The sequence below is a fragment of the Astatotilapia calliptera genome, chromosome 10, assembly GCF_900246225.1.
Source record: "Astatotilapia calliptera chromosome 10, fAstCal1.2, whole genome shotgun sequence".
In the NCBI taxonomy this organism is placed as follows: Eukaryota; Metazoa; Chordata; class Actinopteri; order Cichliformes; family Cichlidae; genus Astatotilapia; species Astatotilapia calliptera.
The window spans coordinates 33,531,502-33,558,216 of record NC_039311.1 but is presented as its reverse complement, the minus strand read 5'-3'; the positions used below and the strand labels follow the sequence as shown (position 1 = coordinate 33,558,216).

General features: G+C 43.0%; 1 protein-coding gene across 1 annotated transcript in view; it reads left to right on the top strand.

Annotated features, from left to right (window-relative positions):
* Window positions 1-26,715, top strand: part of LOC113030276 (platelet-derived growth factor receptor beta-like) — a 53,341-nt gene that overhangs the window by 23,356 nt on the left and 3,270 nt on the right. The window contains exons 17-22 of the mRNA XM_026181544.1: window positions 2,420-2,524; window positions 3,532-3,634; window positions 3,706-3,827; window positions 3,976-4,091; window positions 26,361-26,483; window positions 26,572-26,683. Of these exons, the coding sequence (XP_026037329.1) occupies window positions 2,420-2,524; window positions 3,532-3,634; window positions 3,706-3,827; window positions 3,976-4,091; window positions 26,361-26,483; window positions 26,572-26,683 (681 nt within the window). The remainder of the gene's footprint in view (window positions 1-2,419; window positions 2,525-3,531; window positions 3,635-3,705; window positions 3,828-3,975; window positions 4,092-26,360; window positions 26,484-26,571; window positions 26,684-26,715) is intronic.

The following is a 26,715-nucleotide window of genomic DNA, read 5'->3' as shown; positions in this document are numbered from 1 at the left end:
CCATTTAAACCGCCCACCCCTATTTATACCTATATGTAGCACTTATGTGGGTTTATATACAGTACCAATGGATAATAACCAAGGTGATTAGTAATATCGGCTAGTATCAGAAGAGTAAGAATGACTCTTAGAGCTCTGGTACAGAGAAATGAATGACAGAGAAACCAGACAAAGCACAGTTGTGTGGCTTAAAGGAAATTTTAGTGATTTAAGCCTTTTTTTAAAAAGATGTTTTTTTAAACAACACAGAATTACAACACATTTTAACAAAGATTTGAAGTATATAAAATTTCCCCCAAAGTAGCAAAAAAATAAATTAAATTAAATTAAATTAAATTGTGCACAAGTAAAGAATGAGTCTTTTAGGTCCAAATGGTACCAGTGGGGCCCATGACAAATGGATGTATTGCAACAAAGTTCTGTTCAATGAGAAGTGTGTGCGTGTGTTTGTCTGTCCTACCGCATTACTTGTACAGTGCAGGATTGCAGTCCATCAATGTGCAAAAGAGTGTGCGCACATATGTGTATTGTCCACTAGAATCTCAGGTTGGCTCCAATGAACACTGGAATACTCCGGGATTTGGAATCGCTGAACTGGTCCTTGGATTCGTCCCAAATAAATAAGTATATCACTCCTTTTAAGAAATGGAATAATATGCAAAAAATTATCAGAAACTGAACAAAGTGCATATAATCAATTTCAATAACATGTAAACAGGTGACTTCAGTCTACGAATAGGAATATTAACATAGATGTGCTTCACGTACCATAGGCCTAATAGTACAAGTGGAAATACACTAAAAATTACCTCCACATATCCATTACTGAGCATAGTAAAATAACCGATTGACATCAAAACAGTATAAGGAAGGTGTCGCTCTGTCCTCTATGACAGCAAACACAAAACTGTACTTCATGAACAATATCAGTTTAAATGGTTTTTAACTTGTTAGAGCTTACCGATAAAAATGTTTTAGCCCACCTGCTCTGATCGGCTGTAGAAGCAAGACACTAAAACTTGGGAGCTGGTACTAAAGAGGGACAAGAGCTACCTAGAGCTTTACCGATTGGCTTACACGAGAGGAGTGGAATAAAACAATAGGCTCTCATCAGAGCTCATCAACACTTGGAAAAAAAAAACCTCTTGTTTAACCAAAACACATATATAAATCTGCGTCCCTTTTAGGTTTACATAAATATATTGATTTTGTTTCACTGTCATTAAAGAAGGACTATAAGAGCAGAAATAATGAACATGAAATTAGATGATTTTAGAAACTGGGTTACACCTATTTCTATATTTATCTATCAATATCTCTGTTTCTACACTAATTTTATATGAGTGCTTGTTGGTTATTGTATATTTGCTACTATGACAACTCAGTTTACCTCTGGGATTAATAGATTCTGATTCTGAGTTATAATTTTACTGAATTTACATTTACCCTTAGCCAGCAGTTTTACATTTCCCTCAATGTCGCCTGCTCTTGCCCCTGGAAGACAATTGACTATGATTGCCGGTGTCTGTAGCTTCACATGTCTGAGAACAGAATCATCAATTACCAGAGTTTGACCCCCAGCGGGTGTGTCGCCGAGTGGGGAAAAATGGTTAGACACATGAACAGGTTGGTGGTGTACCTGGACCTTTTGTTTAAGACAATGCTTCCTCCTCACCGTCACCCAGCCGCCCTCTTTCCCCAGCTGCTTGGGGTCTGCCGGGGAATAGCTAGCGGGGCCTACGCTATCTTTGGCTGCCCCAGCTACAGGGGCCTGGCTAGCTGCGGGTGAATGAAGGGTGCGAAGCTGAGTCTCCAATTCAGTAATCCTGGCCTCCAGAGCTGCAAATATGCTGCATTTGTTACAAGTATCATTACTGCTAAAGGACGCAGAAGAGTAACTAAACATCTGACACAATGAGCAGGAAAGTGCAGGAGGGACACGTGAAGAGGCCATGCTGCTAGCGAGTGCGTTATAAGCTAAGCTAAGCTAGCAAAACAGTAAAGACACAGTGAGTGAATACTTTGGCTATAAATTAGGTAGTGAGTACACAGAGACTGTGCTTTGGATGAAGTAAGTGAAAATTATGCTGTGAAATAAAATGTTATCTGTAAGTGTTTAATTAAATTGGCTGCACAGGTGAGCTACACAAATGGAACAGGAAGTGATACTCTACCACAGAGAGAACCAACACCAAATGACAGCACCACATACTGTCTAGCTGTGTGTCTGTGACACTCTGACTGTCTGTCTGTCTCTTGTTTGTTTGTATGTCTGACAAACTCTTCCTGACTGTTTTTTTTTTGTCTGTCTGTCTGAATGTATCTGTTTGTCTGTAGGTCTGTCTCTCTGTCTCTCTGTTGGTTGGGCTATCTACCCGTCTGTCTGACTGTCTGACTGACTGACTCTGTCTTTCTGCAGCGAGAAGTGATGCAGTTCAGTCTCTGATGTCAGAGTTGAAGGTTTTGGTTCATCTCGGTCCTCACCTGAATGTTGTCAACCTGCTGGGAGCCTGCACGAGAGGAGGTCTCAGTTTACTCCTGATATAATCTTTGTTTAATCCCAAAGTGTTCTTCATATAACCCTAATATCATTCTTAAACAAATCCAGACATATCTCCAAAGGTTGATTTTGTTCATCTGGACGCAGCGTTTTCAGTGGGAGAAACAATTCGTCACTCATCCAAGTGACTTCTTCAGTCTCAGCTGACTGCAGGTTTCCCCAATCTTATAAACAGTACATTTGCATAATTACTGAAACCAGCCCACTGAAGAACCTGGCCTCCCAGCCCATTGTTCCTTCAGTGGTTTCACTGGTTTCAGTCATTTTGCAAATGTACTGTTTATAAGATTTGGGAAACCTGCAGTCAGCTGAGACTGAAGAAGTCACTTGGATGAGTGACGAAACGTTTCTGAAACTGAAAATGCTACACCTCTGTCAGTGCGCCCCAGGGCAGCTCTGGCTACGATGTAGCTTGCCATCACCAGTGTGTGAATGGGTGAATGGCTGAATGTAGTGTAAAGTTCTTTGGGGTCCCTAGGGACCAAATAAAGCGCTATACAAATACAGGCCATTTACCATTTACCATTTTATGTCCAGATGAACAGAATCAACTTTTGGAGATTTACTTACCTGGATGATTGAGCATGCATTAAGACATAATCCAGACATAATTCCAAGCAAATACAGAATTAATCCTCTTCTAATCCTCATTTATTTCTAGACTATTCTTTTCCCGAGTATTCACAAACTAATGTCTATCCTACAGTAAGTAATTTTATTTTTATTTATTTACAAGTTTCCAACTTAACCATGACTGATTATGACCAACACTAATGAGTGAACAGGTGAGGCACACCGACTGTACATAGCGGAGATTAAACAGAGCTGTTCTTGTTATCTGCAGTATCCTGGGATTATAATTTATGGAGATACTTGACTTAGTTCTAACCCAAGTCTTAGTCCTAAACCATCTCCAATGCTGTCCATACTCAAACTGATGCTAACTTAATCCTGACATGTCACCTGTGCAGGTCCCGTCTATCTGATCACTGAGTTCTGTTGTCATGGAGACCTGGTGAACTACCTGCAGAGGAACAAACATACCTTTCTACATGGAGACACACAGACCAAGAGGTCTGTCACACACCCACAGCCACACACACATGTAGATTCTGTCCAGTGCTGACTCACCGGCTCATTCACAGTGACAATGATGGAGGTTACATAGACATGAACAAAGAGGAGAGCGCTCAGTACGTTGCCATGAAGGAGCTCAGCTACGCCGACATCGAACCCGCCGTATACGAGACACCGTACACGCCTGCAGGTGATGGCTGCACACAGTTATGGCCATAAATATGTGGACACACCACACTCCTACCTGCAGAGTCAAGTCACTGAACATCCATATTAAGAAGCTGTTCCATGGACAAGTATGGGATATCTCTGGTTTAACTGGTGTTGTTCTACTTCAGACCAGCAGGAGGCATCATCGCTGCTCCTCAGTGACAGTCCTCTCCTCAGCCTCAATGATCTCATCAGCTTCTCTTACCAGATTGTTCAGGCTATGGACTTCCTATCATCTAGAAAGGTACTAACACTCATAAACGCAAATTGTTCAGTATGTACCTGTCACATGACCATAGGTGATGGGGCCTGATGATTTAAGACGTTGAATGTGAGGAGCAGGATTTTGAATTCTGAATATAACAGGGAGCCATTGCAGCGGAGTGAAGAGTTCGTGGGATGCTCCACAATGCTGGTGGCTTTGTGGATGCAGTGAGTACAATTAGTGTCTGATTACTAGCTAAGTCAGTCAGAGGTCAATAAAGTCAATATTGAATCAGTGTGTAACTTTGCCAAAACAATTGTGGGACTCTGTAGATTTCTCTGGTCCCCTCCCCAATTGGACAAGGAGTGGCATGTTTAGCCGCATCTTCTCCTTAAATTGCTGGCTGTCTGAGTGGTGTCAAAAACAATGTGGGCTTCACCCAGGAGTGCAGAGGTAGGTTGAGTATCCAAAATTGTGCTCAAGTAAGAGTAGCATTACTTTAAAATATTGTTACTCAAGTAAAAGTGAAAAGTAGTCATTCAAAAAATTACTCATGTAAGAGTAAAGAGGCTACACTGACGCTAGGTAGTGTGACGATCCAGCGAGGAAGCAGCATCTCCTGCCGTCTTAAGTAGTCTGCCAGGAATAATGCTTGTGATGAGAAGCTAGAGCAGAATCAGTGTGAATGAGCCAATCGTGTGCATTAAGGGTGGGTTCAGAGGTGGGGAAGCAAAGTCCAGTTCCGCCCTGGTGGGAGACAAAAACACACCACACTCTCTCCAGATGCTGAGAACTATGACAATAAATACACAAATTTTAGTATTTTCCAAAAGAATATATTTAAAAACATTAACAAATTAAAGCTGCAAGCAGCGTTAAGACGGCCCTCGTACCCCGGCGTGTCGAGCCACGCCCATCACCTACGCCCAGCAGGTCCTATCTAATGTCACACTGATGGATTTAACGCGTAGAAGAACAAGATAAAATTTCATTTTGTTCAATGATGATTATACTCTACTTTGCATTTCCTCTTTCCACTAGGTGGCGCTCTAAACATTACTGAGAAATGGCATATCAAACATTTTTGAGCTTGGCTCTCATCATGCCTGTGAAGTTTGGGAGAGACTGGGCATTGTGTCTTTGAATGACAGCAGTTTCGTGCTTTTTGGCGGGTGCTTAAAACTCCGCGTGACGCCATGGCCATGCCATTTCACCAAACGTAAAATGCTTCGCAATATAACATCACAAACATCTTTAGATTCCATTCACTGACAATCACATCAGTCTGATGAGATCCTTAGGAGGAGGTTGTTAAAGTACGAGGCCTGAAAAGAGGAAAAAATGTCACCAAAATTACACCTTCAATTGACAATGGCTGACTTCCTGTTGGATTTGAGGTATTGCTCCAAGACACCTTTTTGTACATCTTGATATCTTACATTAACTTCCCAAGTTTCAGAGTCAAAAATCAAACATAGGGCAAGGGTATTTTGAAGTTTTGTAGGGGGTGCTGTGGAGCCATTTTGCAATATTTAATGAAAATGATCAGACTAAAAGAAAGCTTTCCTCACATTGGAGGTGTGTGCCAGATTTCAAGATTTTTTGAGGTTTCCAAGCCCCTCAAAAGCTACATCATGTTCCATGGTAAAAATGGTAAATGGCCTGTATTTGTGTAGTGCTTTACTTAGTCCCTAGGGACCCCAAAGCGCTTTACACGTTCAGTCATCCACCCATTCACACACACATTCACACACTTGTGATGGCAAGCTACATTGTAGCCAGAGCTGCCCTGGGGCGCACTGACAGAAGTGAATCATGCTGAATCGCCTTGCCACACGGGTGCGCCATTCAATTTAAATTCACAATTAGAATAGAATAGGAGTAATCCTTTAATTGTCCCACAAGGGGAAATTCAGTTGTAACAGCAGCAAGAAAAATACATACACAAACAAACAGTACACAGGGCACAGAGCAGTAACATACAATTTTTTTACATATTTACATCAAGGACAATAGTTACCAAAATCAGAGTACTGTACAGTTATTAAAATTAAATATAATTATGACACTGAAACATCATTGAGGACTGATGTTTATTCTCACCACTTTTCAGATGAATCTGATCATCATGTGAGGAGCAGTACATCCAAGTGTAAGACATGACATTTCCTGTTCCCACTAGGTGGCGCTCTGAGTATTTCTGACAATGTGCATATCAGTCTGTTCAGGGTGGGAGTGTTATCCTGCTTGTGAAGTTTGGGGGCAATCAGACTGGATTCCTTTAAGTTATAGCAATTTTGGTCTTCATGGCGACACATCAATGTTCGCCCTGCTGCTGGGGTCACGCCCTTTGCTGAAAACTCACAGTTTCCAATATGGTAAATGGCCTGTATTTATATAGCGCTTCACTAGTCCCTAAGGACCCCAAAGCGCTTTACACATCCAGTCATCCACCCATTCACACACTGGTGATGGCAGCTACATTCTAGCCACAGCCACCCTGGGGCGCACTGACAGAGGCGAGGCTGCCGGACACTGGCGCCACCGGGCCCTCTGACCAACACCAGTAGGCAACGGGTGAAGTGTCTTGGCCAAGGACACAACGACCGAGACTGTCCGAGCCGGGGCTCGAACTGGCAAACTTCCGATTACAAGGCGAACTCCCAACTCTTGAGCCACGATCGCCCCAATACAGCCCAAGACCAACTCCTTAAGGCTTTCCTAGAGAAATTTAAGGCTGCTGAGGGCACTAATTTCTATACTGCACACCAAAGTTTAAAACATGACATTTCCTATTCCCACTAAGTGGCGCTCTCCCCAATGTCAAATGCGTTGCATTGATGGGCTCATGACTTTTTTGTTTGTCAAAATTTGGGCAAAATTTTATTCATGTAGCTCAAAGTTTGTGTTCTTGGGACTTCATTTAACAATGTATAGGTGGCGCTCCAGACCATTTTGCAATGCTCATATGTGAAACCATTAAAACACGTAATTTTTCACCAGACCTGACATGTGTGCAAAATTTCATGAGTTTTTGAGCATGGTAAACTTGTGCTTTTGTTTTCACTAAATATTATTAATAGTAATATTATTATTATTAATAAACGAAACAGATACAAAAGGGCCTTCGCAGTCTCAGGGCTCGGGCCCCAATTAAGGCACAACAATTCTAATTTCCAGATTTCGGTTTTTCACAACATAAAACTTTTTAACCAATACATACAATAAATAATATAAATATATAAACGGAGCAAACCATATCCAGTGATAAGAATGTGCTGTAGACTTTAAAGTCACTTTTAATCCAAATGGTACAGTAGCCTCAGAGAAAACATTAGAACATGTACATAGAAGCCAGTTTACTTTACCATAAACTATATGGGTGTGCATCTATTTCTGCATATTTAGCAAAAATGTGCCATTTCTTCGCTCAGTGAAATGATGGTTAAGCTTCAGCAGCAGTTTGCTCTCAAGGTTCTTGCTGTGGAGATGTAACTGTTTAACAGTGAACAGGAGTCCTGCCTTACTAAGAAGTCCTTCACAAGCTCCAGATGCAGGAAGAGCTGTATTGATTTTAAATGACAGGTTCTTGATGTGGGGAAAGACATGCAATAGATTCACACCTCCAGTAAACAGACATGAAAGGTACCTCTCCTGCTACTCGGCTCCTGGCTTTCCTGACCCCATGGATCCAAAGAAGTCATCTTCATCAGACAGGCTGCTGTTTGTGCTGGCCTCATCCAGCTCTGTGTCTAGGTGATGTCTGATGAAGTTCAGACCTGTGGAAAGATGTATGGTTTTCAAAAGAATGAGGTCTGGGCATTACAGTGCTGTATAGCCTGCCAAGCTGCGGATGTTTGGCATAAAAATGTTGTCACACTGGAGATGTTTTTTACTAACTCTTGTTGAAAAACAAAATGTTGTCATTCATATCCCGCACAAACAGTTTGCAATGAATTCCAGATTAAGTTTAGAATAGGAACGTATGCAAGGCTAAGCAGTGCTAGCTAATAGATCCTCCTTGCACGTTTTGGCTGTTACTCCAGGGAAAGACGAGAAAGACGGTGATGAAAGCCGTGACTGGCTGCAAAAAGATGAAACCCCGTCCCTTCCAACCAAAGGGAAGGGAGACGGATGAAGCTAGCCTCCTAACACAGGCTGTTTAAACTAAAGCTGCTGTTTCACATAATAAACCCTGTCAACCGCAGCATTGCCTTCTGATTTAAATGGTAAATGGCCTGTATTTGTATAGTGCTTTACTTAGTCCCTAAGGACCCCAAAGCGCTTTACACTACATTCAGTCATTCACCCATTCACACACACATTCACACACTTTAACAGTTAAAGCAGTAGAGACAAGCTGTGTTTACATTTGCGTGGAACTCTAACTTCATTAACCAGGCTAGCTGTTAGCTTATAGCTCACACAGTTTGTGGGTGATAGGTTATCTCAAACTTATCTCACCACAACGTGGCGCCGAAAATATGATGTGATTCTAGTTTGGTCAAACTCAGGAAGGAAGGAGGAAACCGCCTCCATATCCCCGCAGTCATGTGACGGACCTCTCCACAGGGAAGAAGTGAACAAGGCAAAGGAGGTCCAGTATCCTAAAACTATTAAACATGCCCTCACTGCAACACACCAGAATAAAATTATTAGGTCATTAGCGAGTACTTGACTGCATGCTGAGGTGGCAATTCAGCCATTTAATTCATGTGTGTTGGACTACAGACATATCAAAAAGTTGTTGACACAACATTAGACTGAAGTCCACCTAGTAGGGCTGGGCGATATGACCCAAAATTCATATCTCGATATTTTTTAGCTGGATGGCGACATAAGATATATATCTCGATTTTTTTTTTTTAAAGCCATAAGTTAAGAACAAAAAGAGAGTTCTTAGTCACACTGTGTCCCAGATGTCACACGGGCACTTTTATTTACATACAGCGTAGATGTACATGAAGAAATTACTCAAAAATAAATTATCAGCATTTATTAAATAATCATGGTCCATAAATAAAAGAAAACAATGTTGTTTTTGTGCATAACAAAAAGCTCACAATTGTGCAGTCAAAATGTAAACTAATAGACGCTGAGCATAATAACAAAGAGACAGATTTCACAGCTGCACCACGTCTCTGAACAGGTGCCATTTATGGTCCTTATACACACACAGTACGTATCACTCCGCGAGGCTCCTCCTCGGTAGCCGTAATCCTCTGACAATCCATCAAGCGGTGCAGCTCCGTAGCTTAGCAAAGTCATATTAAAACATTTTTTGACAGATTGCTGAGCGCTGTGTACCACATAAAATCGGTTCGCGGTCAGTGAGCACAACCAGAATTCATACATAAGGCGCACTGTCGAGTTTTGAGAAAATGAAAGGATTTTAGGCCGTGCAGCTCCTCCGGGCTGCATGTCGTTAGCGAGGTTAGCTCGCTAACACGTTGACACCGTCCGGCGATCCGCAGTAACTTGCTAACGGAGATTTTCCGCTTTCATCTTGTCATTGCCTGCAGGTGAAACTATGGGGGAGGGGGAGTTGTGTTCAGTGAAGGAGAGACAAAAGTGGATGAAAGAGAGGCAAACCTGCGGCTCCACAAGTATAATTATAACGTAACATAGACTATATCGATATAAACGATATTATCACATCTTATATCTCGTATGAAAATATATCGATATTTTTAAAAAACTTGATATATCGCCCAGCCCTACCACCTAGCCACAGCTAAAAAGAAATTTAGAGTAAACTTACCTGGACACAGTTAGACAAGTTGAGTTTTTTCATGCTGAAATGTTGGTTTGTTGTGGCTCACACTGAAGTCACCGCATTATAAAGCTGTTCTTGTAAGCGAAACATTCTTTGTATTTGAGGCCAAGGGTGTTCATCCTCTTCAATTCTAGCGGAGATGGTTGCCTCTCCCATGTTATTATGTGTTTCTTCTTTCTTGGGCCACTCTGCCCGCCATAGTGAATAACTGGTCATGTGACTGCATGCCTACATCTGATTGGTGAAAGAGGTACAGGAAACTCCACTGGTGGCACAATCTGTTATTTCTAGTATTATCTAATGTTTGAAATTAATTACCATTTTTTTTAAGTAATGAGTCAAATATTGCCAAATATAGAAGAATAACAGTAGTTCCTTCTTCACAAATGTACTCCAGTATGAGTAAAAAGTATGGTGCAATAAAGGTACTGCTAGGAGTACTTCTTTTTTTCAAAAACGTACTCAAGTAAATGTAAAAGAGTAAATCAAACTCGTTACTATCCACCTCTGCAGGAGTGCCATGTTTAGCCAGATGTTCACTTAAATTGTTGGCTGTCTGAGTGGTGTCCAAAAAACGATATGGGCTTCATAGATAATTGGGAAACTTTCTGTAGGAAACCTGGTCTTGTTAGGAGAGATGGCATCCAACCTCCCAAAATATGACTATCCAGAGTTGAGACCAGAAAGCAGAGTTGCAGTCTTACACGCCTCTCTGCAGCTTCTCTCCTCCTGTTACCCCCCAAAACCCCATCTCCACAGAGACTGTGTCAGCTCCCAAACAGACAAAAAACAAACTAAAAACCAGCAATTTAAACACAAAATATATATATAGTACGCACAACAGCACAAAAGAGTAAAACAGGGAAATTTATTATATTATTATTATTATCATCTTCATGGTTATTATTATTTTTATTATTAAACATTAAGTCTCTCTCTTCCGAGTCTTTGTTAGTGTAGCCAAGTACAGGATAGGGTAGGGGAAATTAAAGTAAGATGGAGAGAATGCTCCAATAGCTAGATTCGTAGGGGGGATAAAGTGAGTTGCTTGGAGAAGAATGACTGGAGCCACAGGTAAAGTTGCTATGAATTGTATTAAACTATTTAGCAACAATTTAACAGCATTTCATGAACAGGAATGAAAACATAAAATATAATACAGTGACAGCAATAATAATAACAATCAGAATCCTATCTGAGCACAGATATGTCAGTCTTGCCGGCTTAATAGTCAGTGTTCAGTCAAGTCAAACCCAACAGGTCAAAAGTTTGTGATTGGTGCGATTTCATCCTACCGCACTGTTGCAATTGTTCATGAGAGAAGAGCAACCTGCCCTTCTGGGCCAACTCGGAATGGCTGTGGTTCAGTTCAAAGGGAAAGGCTCGCCATCTTCCTCGTCAGGAAGAGATCCAGGTCTCACGATCCCAAAAAAGAAAACCTAGCCTGTAAAAAACAGGACTATTACTAATTCAGTTCACACTCTAATGATATACATGGCCATATGAGTAAATAATGCAAGTGCTATAACAAAACAAGCACAAAACATTAATTCTAATTTCTAACTATAGTCTATACAGTGCATCTTAATCATGAATGCAATCTTTAAATCACAATCAGCTTATTCTATCATCAATGTGCACATTTCTATCAGAGATCAGAAATAAACCATAAACTATGGTAGATTTTTTTTTTTTTTTTTTTTTTTTTACAGCATTGCCCTTTAACTGAATTACAGGAGCATTGCTTTACACTGCATAGCAATGAAGCAATATATTATTTACACTCAATGTACAAAATAGAATTACCAAAATAATATACAAAAACTCACAGGCTGTAGTTTTACAGTATGTGGTAACGTATCAGCACAGTAAGAATACACACGGACATCTATCCAGTGCCGCTCGAGCATCAAATGTAACAAAATAAAGTAGATTCATGACCTTTAAGATCAACATTAACTTATTCCATCATCTAATTTTAGTGCATTTAATATTCAACAAGTAATACTAGAACATCATCAGCACACAAGCTGAGTGCTCAAAATGGCTGAACTCCGTGAGAAACCCCGTGTGTTCTCCCACAGTGAAAACGTGGTCAGCTACAGCTGCAGCTATGAGCATTAGGCTAGTTAGCTTTTCAATTAGCCTGATTCGCCCAGCCCCAGTTTAACTCACCAGCACACTTCTAATGTTCAACTCTCAGAAAGGATCTTGTTCAACTCTCAGAGAGGATCTTGTTCAACTCTCAGAGAGGATCTTGTTCAACTCTCAGAGAGGATCTTGTTCAACTCTCAGAGAGGATCTTGTCCACTTCATCCGCTCCCGCGCAGATCTACAACATTGAAATTGGGCCATTATATTCCCTGTTAACTTCTTGTTAGCTTTTTAGCTTCAAGGTTAGCTTAACAGCTTCTGACTCACCGCGATGGTTTCAAGGTCCAAAATGTTCACAATAAATCAGGTCCGTTTCTCCAAGGTCCATGCAGATCTCCGGTATGGATATTTGCTCAATTTATCAAGTTAATAGTTATTTTCCAGCGAAAAGCTTGGCGGTGAAAACCAGCGATGGTCTCGTGCTCCTCCGTCTCTCTCTGTGTCTGAGCATGTGACGGTACAGAGCAGGGGAAGGCGAGGCTTGTTCCTTCCTAACCAGTAGGGGTGTTAAATATACTCTTTGGGTTTTATTTAGAGCTGGGCGATATAAGATTTTTTCATATCACGATATGTTTTTTTCATTTCAGGCGATAACGATATCTATCACGATATAAGCCAAATAACTATATTTGTAAGATTTAAATGTGCCGTTGCTCACAAGTAAAATGTGAAATAATCAGCAGCTTGTTTTTATTTAAATATTTATTTCCCATAATAAGTTCATCCATTAAGTGGACGCGAATGGATGGATGAAGTTCAACAGGGTAGATGTACTTAAGGAACATGAGACTTTTTCAGATAAATAAAGGCAAATATTGCAAACTACACAAAAGGCAGCCGCTAAAGCGTTTAAGTTTCAAAACAGAACAAACGAAACAGACTAAATTGTCAATTCCACTTAGAAACAAAATATTAATTCTAAAAATAAATCTTAGTTTGTTTTACAGAAGAACAGACAAAACTGACTAACTTTTGTCAATATCAAATAAACTGAGAACTAAAAGGAAATTCTCAATCTCTCCTTGTTGTATAGCTGAGCTTTTCAAACAGTTTTAACAGTTACTTTAGTCTGACAAAAGCCGAATGACGAATCAGCGCTTCCAGTCAGAGACGTGTCCACACGTACACGGGTATTTTTGAAAACGGAGATTTTCTGTTTTCGTTTTAAAAAATAATCCCGTCCACACATAAAGGCAGAAATGAAGGAAAACGCTGCTATGAACATGCCAAAGCAGCAGGTGGCGCTAGATTCCTAACCGTGCAGAAATGTTGGCCAATCAGAAGTCTAGAAGCCTCGGTGGGAAAAAGTAAACAAAGCTGGGGCATAGAAGCAGAACCGAGTCGTATGTGTGGAGGGACAGTAACTGTGTGTATATGTAAGCATTTAAACACTGCAGAGAGTAGAATTAACAGTATTGTAGAAATTCATTTCACCGAAACAATAACGTGGCACACAGTGTGACGCATGCACCAGTTTATTGTATTTCCAGACTTGCTTTCGGCACATTTACAGTGCACGCTACTCTGTTTTTTGTCAAACTTGAAATAGCCGAAATACCTTCACACTACGGAACTTCTATGGCTCTTCCGTTCGACAATCTCTCCGGCGTTGGAACCATCATCTGTTTTCTCTTCGGTCACGCTCGGTTGATTTTTCTAGTCGGTGCACTCATTTCCTCCATTACCCGGGCGGTACGGTGGCTGGCTGCTTCCCAAACAAATACACATGTGCGGCTTGGCACTTGTGCTGTACGTAACAAGTCACGTGACGCTGCGGCTGTGATTGGTTCGGCTCTGCGCTACTTAATTTGGATTGGCTGACCTTTTTTCTTTTTTTTTAAGAGGACAAAAGCGGCGAGGTCTATCGCGATAGTTTAATTTCTCTAACGAGTAAAAGTTATATCGCGATACATATCGTTATCGTTCTATCGCCCAGCTCTAGTTTTATTCTTATATTTATAGTATTTATCTTTTATTATTGATTTATTTTTGATCAACTCAGTGATTAACAGAGTAATGATAAATCCCAATTAACAATAACATGTTGTAGTGCATTACTGAGTCGTGTAAACTCACTGGGTTACATTAGTATACTCTGCCTTACACACTGTACAACCTCATTAGTTCCCAGAATTTAACAAAATTATGCAAACTCTGCCTCAAAAAAACTAAGTGAAGCTTACTTAAGATGACTGTTAGGACAACTTATTCATTGCAAGTACACTGCAATACAATACAAATTTATTAATATAGCACATTTAAAACCAGGGGTACACAAAGTGCTTCACGAAGCAATAGACAATAAATCATTATACTGAGCAATGAAAAATTAAAAACACAGTAAAATGAAGGACAAGCAAAATCATTAGTGAGTAGAGATAGGGAGAATACATAATAATCTAGGGAAAGATGCAGCGATTAAGAAATGAGAATTAACAAGGGAAAAAAGCGGGTTTAAATATTAAGTTTTCAAGCGTGCTTTAAAAGATTGAATGGTGCCAGAGGCACGAATGGTAACAGGGAGACTATTAAGAGGTATGGTGCTAGGCATGGTCACCTCTAGTCTTCAGACGGTGCCTGGGTTAAGCCAGGAGTAACTGTCCACATGATCGCAATGAACGGCCGGGAGTATAAAGACTGAGGAGGTCAGTAAGATAGTCCGGTTGTTTAGGCATTTGAAAGTAAGCAACAGGACTTTGAAATCGATACGAAATTTAATAGGCAGTCAATGTAAGTCAGAAAGCACAGGGTGGTGGGTGGGTTCCAGAGTGTGGGGGTGCCTACTGGGGTCAGCAGGGGAGCTGGCCTTCCCTCCCCATCCTCCTCAGTTGCCTCCCTCTTCCCGCTCCACCACGCTCCACCACGCTCACCCACACATGCAGGGCCTTGGGGTGCAGGTGTGTCACCAGGGTGCAGGGGAGGCACTCCCCCTCTGTCCCCTTCTGGCCACCTGTGCCTCAATTTTATTCTGCAAACTAGACATCCACATTACTCATACTCTCATAACACATACATATAGGTCCTTGGGGGTGGGCACGTTTTACAGGCTCCAGAGGATGATCTGTGTATTCAAACCCATCTTTGGTGCTGGTGCCCTACCCTCAATTTTAAATGCATATAGACACTGAGGGTTTTTGGGAGGAGCCGTGCTGCTCTCTGGCAGCAGCACCATGCCCTCCTGTGTTTGAATTGCACTTTAGAACAGCACGCAGCAACACTACATAAGAGCGGGTGGAGGGCGGTTTGGGGTCCTCTCCCACACCCGTTCTGTTAACTGTCAGGGCTGGGGTGCTGGGAGGAGGTGCTGGCCGTCAGATTGGGGTTTGGGATGCGGGGGTACCTGGACCTGGGATATAGAATATGTTTGGGGAGTGTGAATGTGTGTAGAGTGTCTATTTGTGGCTGCTTGGTGACCTCTCGTTTGGGGCTCTCCTCAGCTCTTCCCAGGAGGGTGGCACAGTTGCCCCTTTGGTGGTCCTCCTTGGGTCCTCGTACTCTGGGGCCTCTGGATGTCTGGGGCCTTGATCTCCTCCATACCTGCTTCATGCCCTGGGGGGGGCGGTGCTATGGCTCCCCACACTCCCTAGCAGATCGTTACATGGAGAAACCTTTTGAATACAAGCGTGCTGATCCACACAGGTGTGCACACAGGTGTACACACGGGTGTTCACAGACACAAACTTCACCTTTTTTGGCTGCTACCCCAAAGCACATTGTGCACTGTCGATCTTGTGTGCTGCACAATAACACTTAATATTTAGTATCTACTGTTATCTACTGCTAGCTAGTTTGTTGTGATAGTGTTGTATTTATTATGTTGCTCTTTCTTGCTTGTTTTCTCTTCTGTTTTTTTTCTCCATACAGGTGATCCAGGTGTTTTGTTTTCCCCCCTTTCTCACCATCTCTTCTCCCCTCTATTTTTCTTTCTCTCCATCTTTTTCTTTCTTTCTTTCTCCCTGTCCTATCCCCCAGTCATGTCTGTCCCGTCTGTAACAACCGAAAATCTAATAAAATAAATACACAATTATAATTAAGGTCAATTAAATGGACCAATATGGCAAGGCCATGATGATCCACTTGGTAAAGTAAATCTGCTTGGCATCTTTCTCGGCCTTCAAAAAACATGTCACGGCTGCGCAGCAGTCATGTGGTGAATTGAGAAAAGGATCCAAAATGCTGGCACTGGCTAGGGTGCGAGTGAAAGTTTATTTACAGAGGTGATAAGGTGACAAAAACAGGATGAGCAGAGCGGGGAGTAAACAAACCTAAACTGGGGAAAACTAAAGAACTCGGAGAGACGCAGACTGAACACCAGGTTAAAAATTGAGCCTCAAAGCTAGAGAAGGTGGGAGAAGGCAGTCGCCGAAATGTAAGTTTGTTTTTAAAGACCATGGCTCCACCATTCCCTGTGAATCTTGGTAATCTGAAAAAAAACACAGTCAGGGGGAAGAAGTTTGGAGAAGCCTCCAAAAATTTGATTCTGTTCATCTGGAAAGGAGCTCACTGGAGCGAATCCAAGTTTCAGTCAGGAACAACACATCCAGATGTAGAGTAAGGAAAAGATTATTTATAATGAATGCTTACTACGCTTCCTGATGGACCTCTTAAACAGGGTGGGTGGAGGCAAGCAGATTGTTTAGGCAGACAGGTACACAGCAGTGTAGCGTCTCCAAAATCCCGATGTGGATCCGACTCATGAAAAAGCGGTCGCTGGAAATTTAACCAAGTTAGCCGATCATATGTGATTAATGTGTTATTCTCAGAGAGGCACAAAGCTAAAACAAGAATAAAAAGCACACAACAGTCAAAATAAAAAGTACGAATACAGAAACGGGGGTAACAAGCGGTAGGAGGACACCTCTTGTTACACAGTACAGAGTACTAAGAATGAATTGATGTTCTTGACTATGCAATACTAATTGTTTACTCACTGGCAAACATTTCAAGTGCTACTAAATTAAAAAAAACAATTTGTGGTAGCATACTATTTTAAATTTTGCTTACACACAAATTAAATGCAAGTCAGTCCAACTTTTATTTTCAATAGCAAAAATCCAGAGGGAGAAAAACCAGAAAATTATTTAGAAGCTGATTTGATCCTTAATGGCTGTGCAGCCATTATAACTTACAACACAGAAGGTCAATGTTGACCTCATACAACCAAATTAGACTAGCACATTCCTACAAGCAGGGCTCTAGACAAATTTTTTGCCACGGTTGCACTTGTGTGCCTAACTTTTTTTAGGCACACCAGCACAAAAGTTAGGTGCATCCAAATTGTTCAACTGCATTGCTTAAAACCGCAGTTTTACATGTGCACTTTTTCGGGGGGGAAATTGCTGTCCATACAGACAATATTGATTTGTAAATAATTAACTAACAGTCTTGTCAATACAAAGTTCTTTATTTGGAGCACAGTTCTACAAGAAAGATAAGTTACTGAAAAAGTGCTTGTGCTTAAAGTGCTTTGGCTCTCTTTGGTGATATTGTAGACAATGTCAGAGCTGGCTATGAATTTCAGATGGATCAGGCCTTAACTTAACAAAAAAGTTATCAATCGTTCTTTTCATTTTTTCTCATTACCCATAGCTACATCCACTTCTGTCAGGCCAAGGCTGCTCACTGGGGCTGGGTACCATCACTGATTTCTACAATCCATTCGATTCCGATTCACAAAGTCCTGATTCTATTCAATTTTGTCTCAGACATTCAGAAATATTATAATTCTGATCCTTTATCAGTACTGACAATTGTGAGACTTCATCAGAGGTGTGAGCATCACAGCAGATGTCTTTGTGTCAAAGAAACTGAGAATAAAACACAGAAAAACATGAAGGAGATTTTCCTGGTTTTTAGCGGCCGGCAGCGCTGTAAGCAACGGTAGACTGGTGGGTAATAAGCGAATGAATAATGCAGAAAACAGAGATTTGAGATGGGAAACTGTTCTTGAAGTACACAGAGAGAGAGAGAACTGTGCATGAAGTGTGATTTTATCGTGGTGGAAGCAAAACAGCAAAAGTAAGAGTTAATAAATGACGACATTTATCAAATGTGAATCATAGTTTGGATCTTCTTTTGCTGCTAGTCAGTGAATTTTGGTTGGAGACAGACAAAACCTGCAGCTCAGAATCAGCGCAAAAACACGTAAACTCAATGGCCGTCGGGTGAGAAAGCCGAGAAAGACAAAGCTGATTCTGATGCGTCGGGTCTGCTCTGTGTTTACTTCTTTGTGCAGAATCCGTGTACCTGCTCTCATTTGCTGTTTGGTGGCTGTTGAAATAGTTCTGAGAGCTTTAACCTGAAATTCTGGCAAAATACAGTAATATTTAAAAGTCGATTCAGGATTTAATGAATCGATATCGCTTTATTCAAGCTATTCAGAGAGGTCCCGCCCCTGACTATCTCTGATTGGTTTAGACCATGATAGGGGCATAATGTGTTGCAGGGAATTTTTTTATTTTATTTTTTTACTCGAAAAGTTGGTCGCACTGGTGCAACCTAGGATTTTTTTTTAGTCGCACCATTGAAAAATTTGGTCGCATTTGGACCAAATTGGTTGCACTCCAGAGGCCTGTACAAGTCTGCTCAAAGAAGTCCAGCCATTAATTAATGCTTCAGTCTTAAATATGATCAACCTATCTCTAATAATCAGCTATGTACCACAGGCCTTCAAGCTGGCTGTAGTTAAACCTTTACTCAAAAAGCATCTCTAGGCCCAGCAGTCTTAGCTAATTATAGGCCAATCTCCAACCTTCCTTTCATATCAAACATCCTTGACAATTCTTTCAGTGGTGCATATTCTGTCCCTCCTGTTATTTCTAAGGCATGTTTTTTATAAGTTTGTTATATGGCGGGTCATAATCATTCGTTCTGTAATTAACTGTTGCAACATGTCAGAAAATATGTTTATTCCTGATCTTGTCTGGGCAAAGCCTGCCATCTAGTGGGTTGACAGGGTAGCACCATGTTAGAGCGCAAGCAGTGGTTTTCTCCCAGCGCTCGACAGGGAAGGTCCATTTGGCTGTGTCTCTGTAAATTCCTGCATCTGACGCCCTTGAAAAGGCATAATCTGTAAGTGTGGCAAAACGGTTTATTGTTCCCACTTATTAGTACCTTGTTCAGCAAAGTAATGAGCTTCTTGTGTGTTTAGCGAGTTTGTTACATTACTAGCACAAGCTAGCTGTTAGCCCTTTGTTTAGCCTGCTAACATGAAGCATACCAGCATGTGGTGTTAGCTGTATCTCTTACCATCTCTGTATCTCTTGATTGTGTAGTGACTGTTTACATAAGTCAACAATATTTAATGTAATCTTTGTGTATTTGTATGGAGAGTGAATACACTGTATTCTGTTTCTGTTATTACAGTTTTACAAAAAAGGAAAATAAGGATCAGTAAAGCTCCGAAGAATGGCATGCGGTCTCCTGAGTGTTTACTGAAGCCATTTTATGTTTAGCTCACTGCATAAGCTGGATAGAGACATTCAGCTGAGGGCAGAAGAGTAAAAAGATTGTCCACGCATCAAGTGCACTGCCAGGATCCTGAGACACTCCAGCGACAGCAATCATGTCCAACCACGGGGACACCTCGCAGCTTTCACAGCTGGAAGTCAGGTCGGAATGCAGATCAGCAGCTTCACGCCGGTCAAACAGCTCAGCAGCTTCACGCCGGTCAAACAGCTCAGCAGCAAGCCTTGCTGCAGCACGAGCACGAGCTGAAGCCGAAGCTGCTCGAGCAAGAGCAGAATATGCCAAACGCCAAATAGACATGGAGGTCGAAAAGGCCCGGATGGAGGCAGCGCTAAATGCTCTGAAGCAGGAGGGAGAAGCAGAAGCAGCACTTGCAGCTGCAAGGGTCCTAGAGGCTGCAGTTCTGGACCAAGCAGAGTCTGTGAAGCCACCAGACATTCCTGCCACAATAGCTGCGGCTGACAGCCGCACTCAAGAGTATGTAGATACCCACTTCCACAATAACACTAATATGGAAGGTGAGTCAAAACACAGTAGAGAGCAAAAATGTGACTTAGACAACACCCACACTACAGGGCCGGACATATCAGCAGCAGCTGCGTGTGGGTACCCCCCCAGCTCTCCACCTGTTTGGCAGCCCAAACTTCCACCTCCCCATTGGTCCAACTATGTTGGAGCAGCCAAACCACAACGACAAGCAGATGTATCAGACCTCGCTGCCCTCCTCTCGCGTCGTGACCTACTGACAGCAGGACTGACAGTGTTTGATAACAAGCCAGAGACTTATCTAGCATGGAGATCTACGTTTCACAATGCCACTGAAGATTTAAACCTAAAGTGCAGTGAAGAACTCGATCTGCTCACTAAGTGGCTTAGTGGGGAGTCTCTCCAGCATGCTCTGAGAATCAGGGCTGTCCATGTTAACAATCCAGAAACAGGTCTTCAGCGTTTATGGCAAAGGCTAGACAGGATTTATGGCTCATCAGAAGTTATTGAAGCTTCTCTGTTCAAACGCCTAGAGAGCTTTCCCAGAGTTACTCCGAGAGACAATCACCTTCTACAGGAACTTGCAGATCTCCTCCTGGAACTTGAAGCAGCAAAAAACGAAGGATATCTGCCAGGCCTCAGCTTTCTTGACACTCCAAGAGGCATAAACCCAATTGTGGAAAAACTCCCACATACCCTGCAAGAGTCATGGATCAAACAGGGGTCCAAGTATAAGAAAGAACACAGAGTGCACTATCCGCCTTTCTCCTACTTTGTCCAGTTCGTAAATAGCAATGCTGAAATGAAAACTGACCCCAGCTTTATCCTACAAAATTACAGCACTGGGCACATGAGGATAGAAAGGCCGCTGGTGAGACAATCACATTTTAGAGCCCCGCTAACAGCAAACAAAACACAGGTTGGCACACCCAGCAACAAATCTAACACTCACTCTCTTGATCCCGACAAACGGTGTCCAGTACACATGAAGCCCCATTCACTTGCAAAATGTAGAGGGTTTAGGATGAAAACACTGGATGAGCGGAAAAGTCTGCTCAAAGGGCTTTCGATCTGTTACAAGTGTCTCTCATCAACAGAACACAGGGCCAAAGACTGTAAAGCTGATATTCGTTGTCTGGAGTGCAAAAGCGATACCCACATCTCCGCCATGCATGCCGGGCCACCCCCTTGGAGAAGTGGGAGCTTTGATTCTACACCAGAGGCACACGGCGGGGAGCCAGACATCCCGAGCTCCACAGTGACTACATCTAACTGCACTGAGGTATGTGGACAGGGACAACAAGGACGGTCTTGTTCTAAAATTTGCATGGTGAAAGTATATCACAGCACAGCCCCTCAAATGAAAACGAAAATGTACGCAATTTTAGACGACCAAAGTAATGTGTCACTGGCTCGTTCTCCCTTTTTTGACATGTTTAATGTACATGGTGAAGCCTTTCCATACACAATGAAAACATGCTCTGGCACAACGAACAAAACAGGCCGTAGAGCTCACGGCTTTGTCATTGAGGGTGTGGACGGAAAAGTGTCCATACCACTACCAACACTGACAGAGTGTAATCAGATTCCTGACAACAGGAGTGAGATACCCACCCCAGAAGCTGCAGCTGCTCATCATCACCTAGCTCACATAGCTGCACAAATACCCCCTCTTGATCCAGAGGCAGATATTCTCCTCCTCTTAGGCCGTGATGTAATTCAGGCTCACAAGGTTCGACGCCAGGCAAATGGGCCCAATGAAGCACCTTATGCCCAAAAGCTTGATCTTGGATGGGTAATTGTTGGGGATGTTTGCCTCTCGGGAGCTCACAGACCCACATTGAACTCCTACAAGACTAACATACTGGATAATGGCCGCCCCAGTTTTCTCTCTCCCTGTGGCAACAGAATCTACACAAAAGTGAAGATCACAGAAGAATGCCCCCTTTTTGAGAGCACACAGGTCAAAGATGAACTGGGCAAACACATCTTTCAACAAACTACTGATGATGACAAAATGGCACTCTCTGCAGAAGATAAGACGTTTCTGAACATTATGCACAAAGAGTTTGCTAAAGATGATGCAAATAACTGGGTCGCCCCCCTGCCCTTTCGTCATCCCCGACGTCGCTTACCCAACAACAGAGAGCAGGCTCTCAACCGCCTCATGTCCCTACGGAAGACATTAAAGAGAAAGACGGAGATGAAAGATCATTATATGGAGTTTATGAAAAGGATCTTCGACAAAGGTCATGCAGAAAGGGCACCCCCTCTCAAACCCCACCAAGAATGCTGGTATCTCCCACACTTTGGTGTTTACCACCCCCAAAAGCCAGCAAAAATCAGAATAGTCTTCGATTCAAGCGCCCAGTTCGAAAATGTGTCTCTGAATCAAGTACTGTGTAAAGGCCCAGATCTCAATAACAGCCTTGTGGGCGTGCTTCTCAGATTCCGAGGTGACCCACATGCTGTGATGGCTGACGTGGAGCAGATGTTTCACAACTTCACGGTCAGAGAGGACCATCGTGATTATCTGCGTTTCCTGTGGTTCCGCGATCACGACCTCGATGGAGAAGTGGACGAGTTTCACATGACAGTCCATGTTTTTGGGAATTGCCCGTCCCCCTCAGTTGCCATCTATGGACTCAAGAAGACTGCTGTGGAAGGAGAGAAAGAATATGGCAGTGATGTAAGGGAATTTATTGAGCGCCATTTTTATGTAGATGATGGGCTAAAGTCATTTCCCTCTGAGACCCAGGCGATTGACGTCCTTCACAGAACACAAAGGATGCTGGCTCAGTCTAACATCCGCCTTCACAAGATCTCATCCAACAGCCCTGTAGTCGTCAGTGCCTTCCCAAGTGAAGATCTAGCCACAGGCCCGCAGGAACTCCAACGTGGACAACACGCCCCACTCATGCAACGCAGCCTTGGGTTAGGCTGGGACCTGTCGACAGACCAATTGTCATTTCAAGTTGAAATCAATGACAGGCCTTTCACCAAACGTGGTGTATTGTCAGTCATCAACAGTTTGTATGACCCACTCGGCTTTGCTGTGCCAGTCAGCATCGAAGGCCGCTCCATTCTGAGAGAGATCTCTATGGACATTAGCGAATGGGATGCACCGCTGCCGAGGGAGAAACAGGACAAGTGGCAACAATGGAAAGATTCCCTAAAGCACTTACAACAGCTCAAGATCTCCCGCATGTATACATCCATCTCACTATCTGAATCTCAGAGAAAAGAAATGCATGTTTTTTGTGATGCATCCACAAAAGCTGTTGGAGCCGTCGCTTACCTGAAACTCACAGCAGGCAATGGGCTCAGTGAAGTTGGGTTTCTTCTTGGAAAGGCCAGGCTGGCTCCAAAACCAGACATCACAATTCCAAGACTGGAACTTTGTGCTGCTGTGCTGGCTGTAGAAGTGGCGGAAATGGTCCAGCAGGAGCTTCACACTACTATCGATGAGGTGAACTTCTACACCGACTCGAAGGTGGTCCTTGGATATATTTTCAATGAAAAAAGACGCTTTTATGTGTATGTGCATAACCGTGTGGAGCGCATTAGGCGTTCTACCCAGACCCACCAATGGCATTACGTACCCACACAGCTAAACCCAGCTGACCATGCCACACGAGCACTGCCCGCTGAGCATCTGTCTCACTCTACATGGCTTAGCGGACCTGCCTTCCTTACAGATTCAGGCCAACGACAAATACAGAAAGAACCTTTTGACCTTGTTTGCCCTGAAAACGACACTGAGCTGCGCCCAGATATCGTATCCTGTGCCACCTTTCTGTCAAAAAAAGAGCTCGGGACCACAAGGTTCGAGAGATTCTCAAATTGGAGTCGTCTGCTAAAAACTATTGCCAGACTGCTGCACATTGCCGAGTCGTTTAAAGGTGAAACAGAGAGCACATGTCATGGATGGCACAAGTGCAACAACTATGCTACAGAAGAACAGCTCCAGCAGGCCAAGGTTACTATCATTCGTGCAGTTCAAAAAGAGGTGTATGCGGATGACATCAAGCGCATGGAGCAGAGTGAGTCCATTCGCACACAAAGTCCACTTAGCAAGCTGAGTCCTTACATAGACGCTGATGCAGTCCTTAGGGTCGGTGGCCGGCTCGCAAGAGCTCAACTGTCAACAGATGAGACACACCCCATGCTCATTCCCAGTAAACACCACATAACCCAGCTCATAATCAGACACTTTCACGCACAAGTATGTCATCAGGGCAGACACTTCACCGAAGGTGCAATCAGAGCTGCAGGTTTTTGGATTGTGGGTGGGAAAAGAGCCGTCAGTAGTGTCATCTTCAACTGTGTCATATGCCGCAGATTAAGGGGCAAGCAACAAGAGCAGATCATGTCAGATCTACCAGAAGACAGAATGTGTACAGACCCTCCTTTCACGTGTGTGGGCCTAGATGTTTTTGGTCCGTGGCCTGTTACAGTCAGAAAGGCACGAGGAGGTCAAGCAGAGACCAAGAGATGGGCAGTGATCTTTACGTGTATGAGCACTCGTGCCATACATATCGAAGTGATAGAAGCAATGGACACTTCATCTTTCATTAATGCTCTGCGCCGTTTCGTTGCCATGCGAGGTGCTGTTAAACTACTCAGATCCGACTGCGGCACAAACTTTGTGAGTGCTTGCAGAGAACTCCAAATCGACAAGAAGGGTTGTCATAACGACAAAATCAACAAGTATCTTGGAGACAGAAGCTGTGAGTGGCAATTTAACCCTCCACATGCATCGCACATGGCTGGATCTTGGGAGCGCATGATTGGCGTCAGTCGGCGGATCCTTGACGTAATGCTGCTGCAGCACGGAAATGCAAAGCTCACACATGAGGTGTTAGTGACATTCATGTCGGAGGTCACTGCAATAGTCAACTCAAGGCCACTTACCACAGTTTCTGCTGACTCAGAGCATCCTGAGATTCTCACTCCTGCCATGCTACTCACACAAAAGGTTGGTGCGCCCCCAGTACCACCAGGTCAGTTCCACGATCAGGACCTGTTTAGAGCGCAATGGAGACGTGTACAGTACCTAGCCAACATCTTCTGGGGACGATGGAGGAGAGAGTACCTCAGCGGACTACAGGGTCGTCGCAAGTGGAGGGCATCAAAGCCCAATCTACAAATTGGAGATGTGGTCCTGCTCAAAGAGGGACAAGAAAACAGGATTGACTGGCCACTAGGGCTAGTCACAAAGACCTTCCCCAGTCAAGATGGCAGAGTAAGGAAGATTGAAGTCAAGATCATCCGCAGTGGCGAATGTAGAGTGTACCTGAGACCCATCAGTGAAGTCGTCTTGTTGGTACCTAAGAGCTAAGTCTGAAAGACTCTTAATATCCTTTGTAATAGTGGGATTCAGCTTTAGTTGGTGTGACGTCCTGCAGACGTCAGGCGGGGAGTATTCTGTCCCTCCTGTTATTTCTAAGGCATGTTTTTTATAAGTTTGTTATATGGCGGGTCATAATCATTCGTTCTGTAATTAACTGTTGCAACATGTCAGAAAATATGTTTATTCCTGATCTTGTCTGGGCAAAGCCTGCCATCTAGTGGGTTGACAGGGTAGCACCATGTTAGAGCGCAAGCAGTGGTTTTCTCCCAGCGCTCGACAGGGAAGGTCCATTTGGCTGTGTCTCTGTAAATTCCTGCATCTGACGCCCTTGAAAAGGCATAATCTGTAAGTGTGGCAAAACGGTTTATTGTTCCCACTTATTAGTACCTTGTTCAGCAAAGTAATGAGCTTCTTGTGTGTTTAGCGAGTTTGTTACATTACTAGCACAAGCTAGCTGTTAGCCCTTTGTTTAGCCTGCTAACATGAAGCATACCAGCATGTGGTGTTAGCTGTATCTCTTACCATCTCTGTATCTCTTGATTGTGTAGTGACTGTTTACATAAGTCAACAATATTTAATGTAATCTTTGTGTATTTGTATGGAGAGTGAATACACTGTATTCTGTTTCTGTTATTACAGTTTTACAAAAAAGGAAAATAAGGATCAGTAAAGCTCCGAAGAATGGCATGCGGTCTCCTGAGTGTTTACTGAAGCCATTTTATGTTTAGCTCACTGCATAAGCTGGATAGAGACATTCAGCTGAGGGCAGAAGAGTGCAAGTTTCAGTCACTGTTAAAATGTCCTGTTTATATGGTTGAAACCTGCAGTCAGCTGAGACTGAATAAGTCACCTGATGCTGATGAAACATTTCTCCCACTGAAAATGTCCAGATGAACGCAGTCAACTTTAGGGATTTCCTTACTTGGAGCATGAGCGTGCATCAAGACACCACTGTGCGATGTAACAGGAACAGGAAGTGATACTGAGATACGAGGGTTTTGTTGACCAGTTGATGTACTCACATGTTACCTTGTTTACCTATTTATCTGTATTCGTGTTGTGTGTCCCTCAGTGTGTGCACAGAGATCTGGCGGCGAGGAACATTCTAGTGTGCGAGGGGAAGCTGGTGAAGGTCTGTGACTTTGGTTTGGCCAGAGACCTGCTGAAGGACCAGGATTACATCGCCAGGGGAAACGTTAGTTAACCAGTTCAGTCAACTATACTGAGGGCTCCTGACATCATCAGGTCAGGTGTTCACCTGTGCACCCACCTGTGTGTTTCAGAGCTTCCTGCCGCTGAAGTGGATGTCTCCAGAGAGCATCTTCCAGAACATTTACAGCTCGCAGAGCGATGTTTGGTCCTATGGAGTTCTGCTGTGGGAGATATTCTCTCTGGGTAACCCAGTCTGTCACACCAGTGTCCGGCAG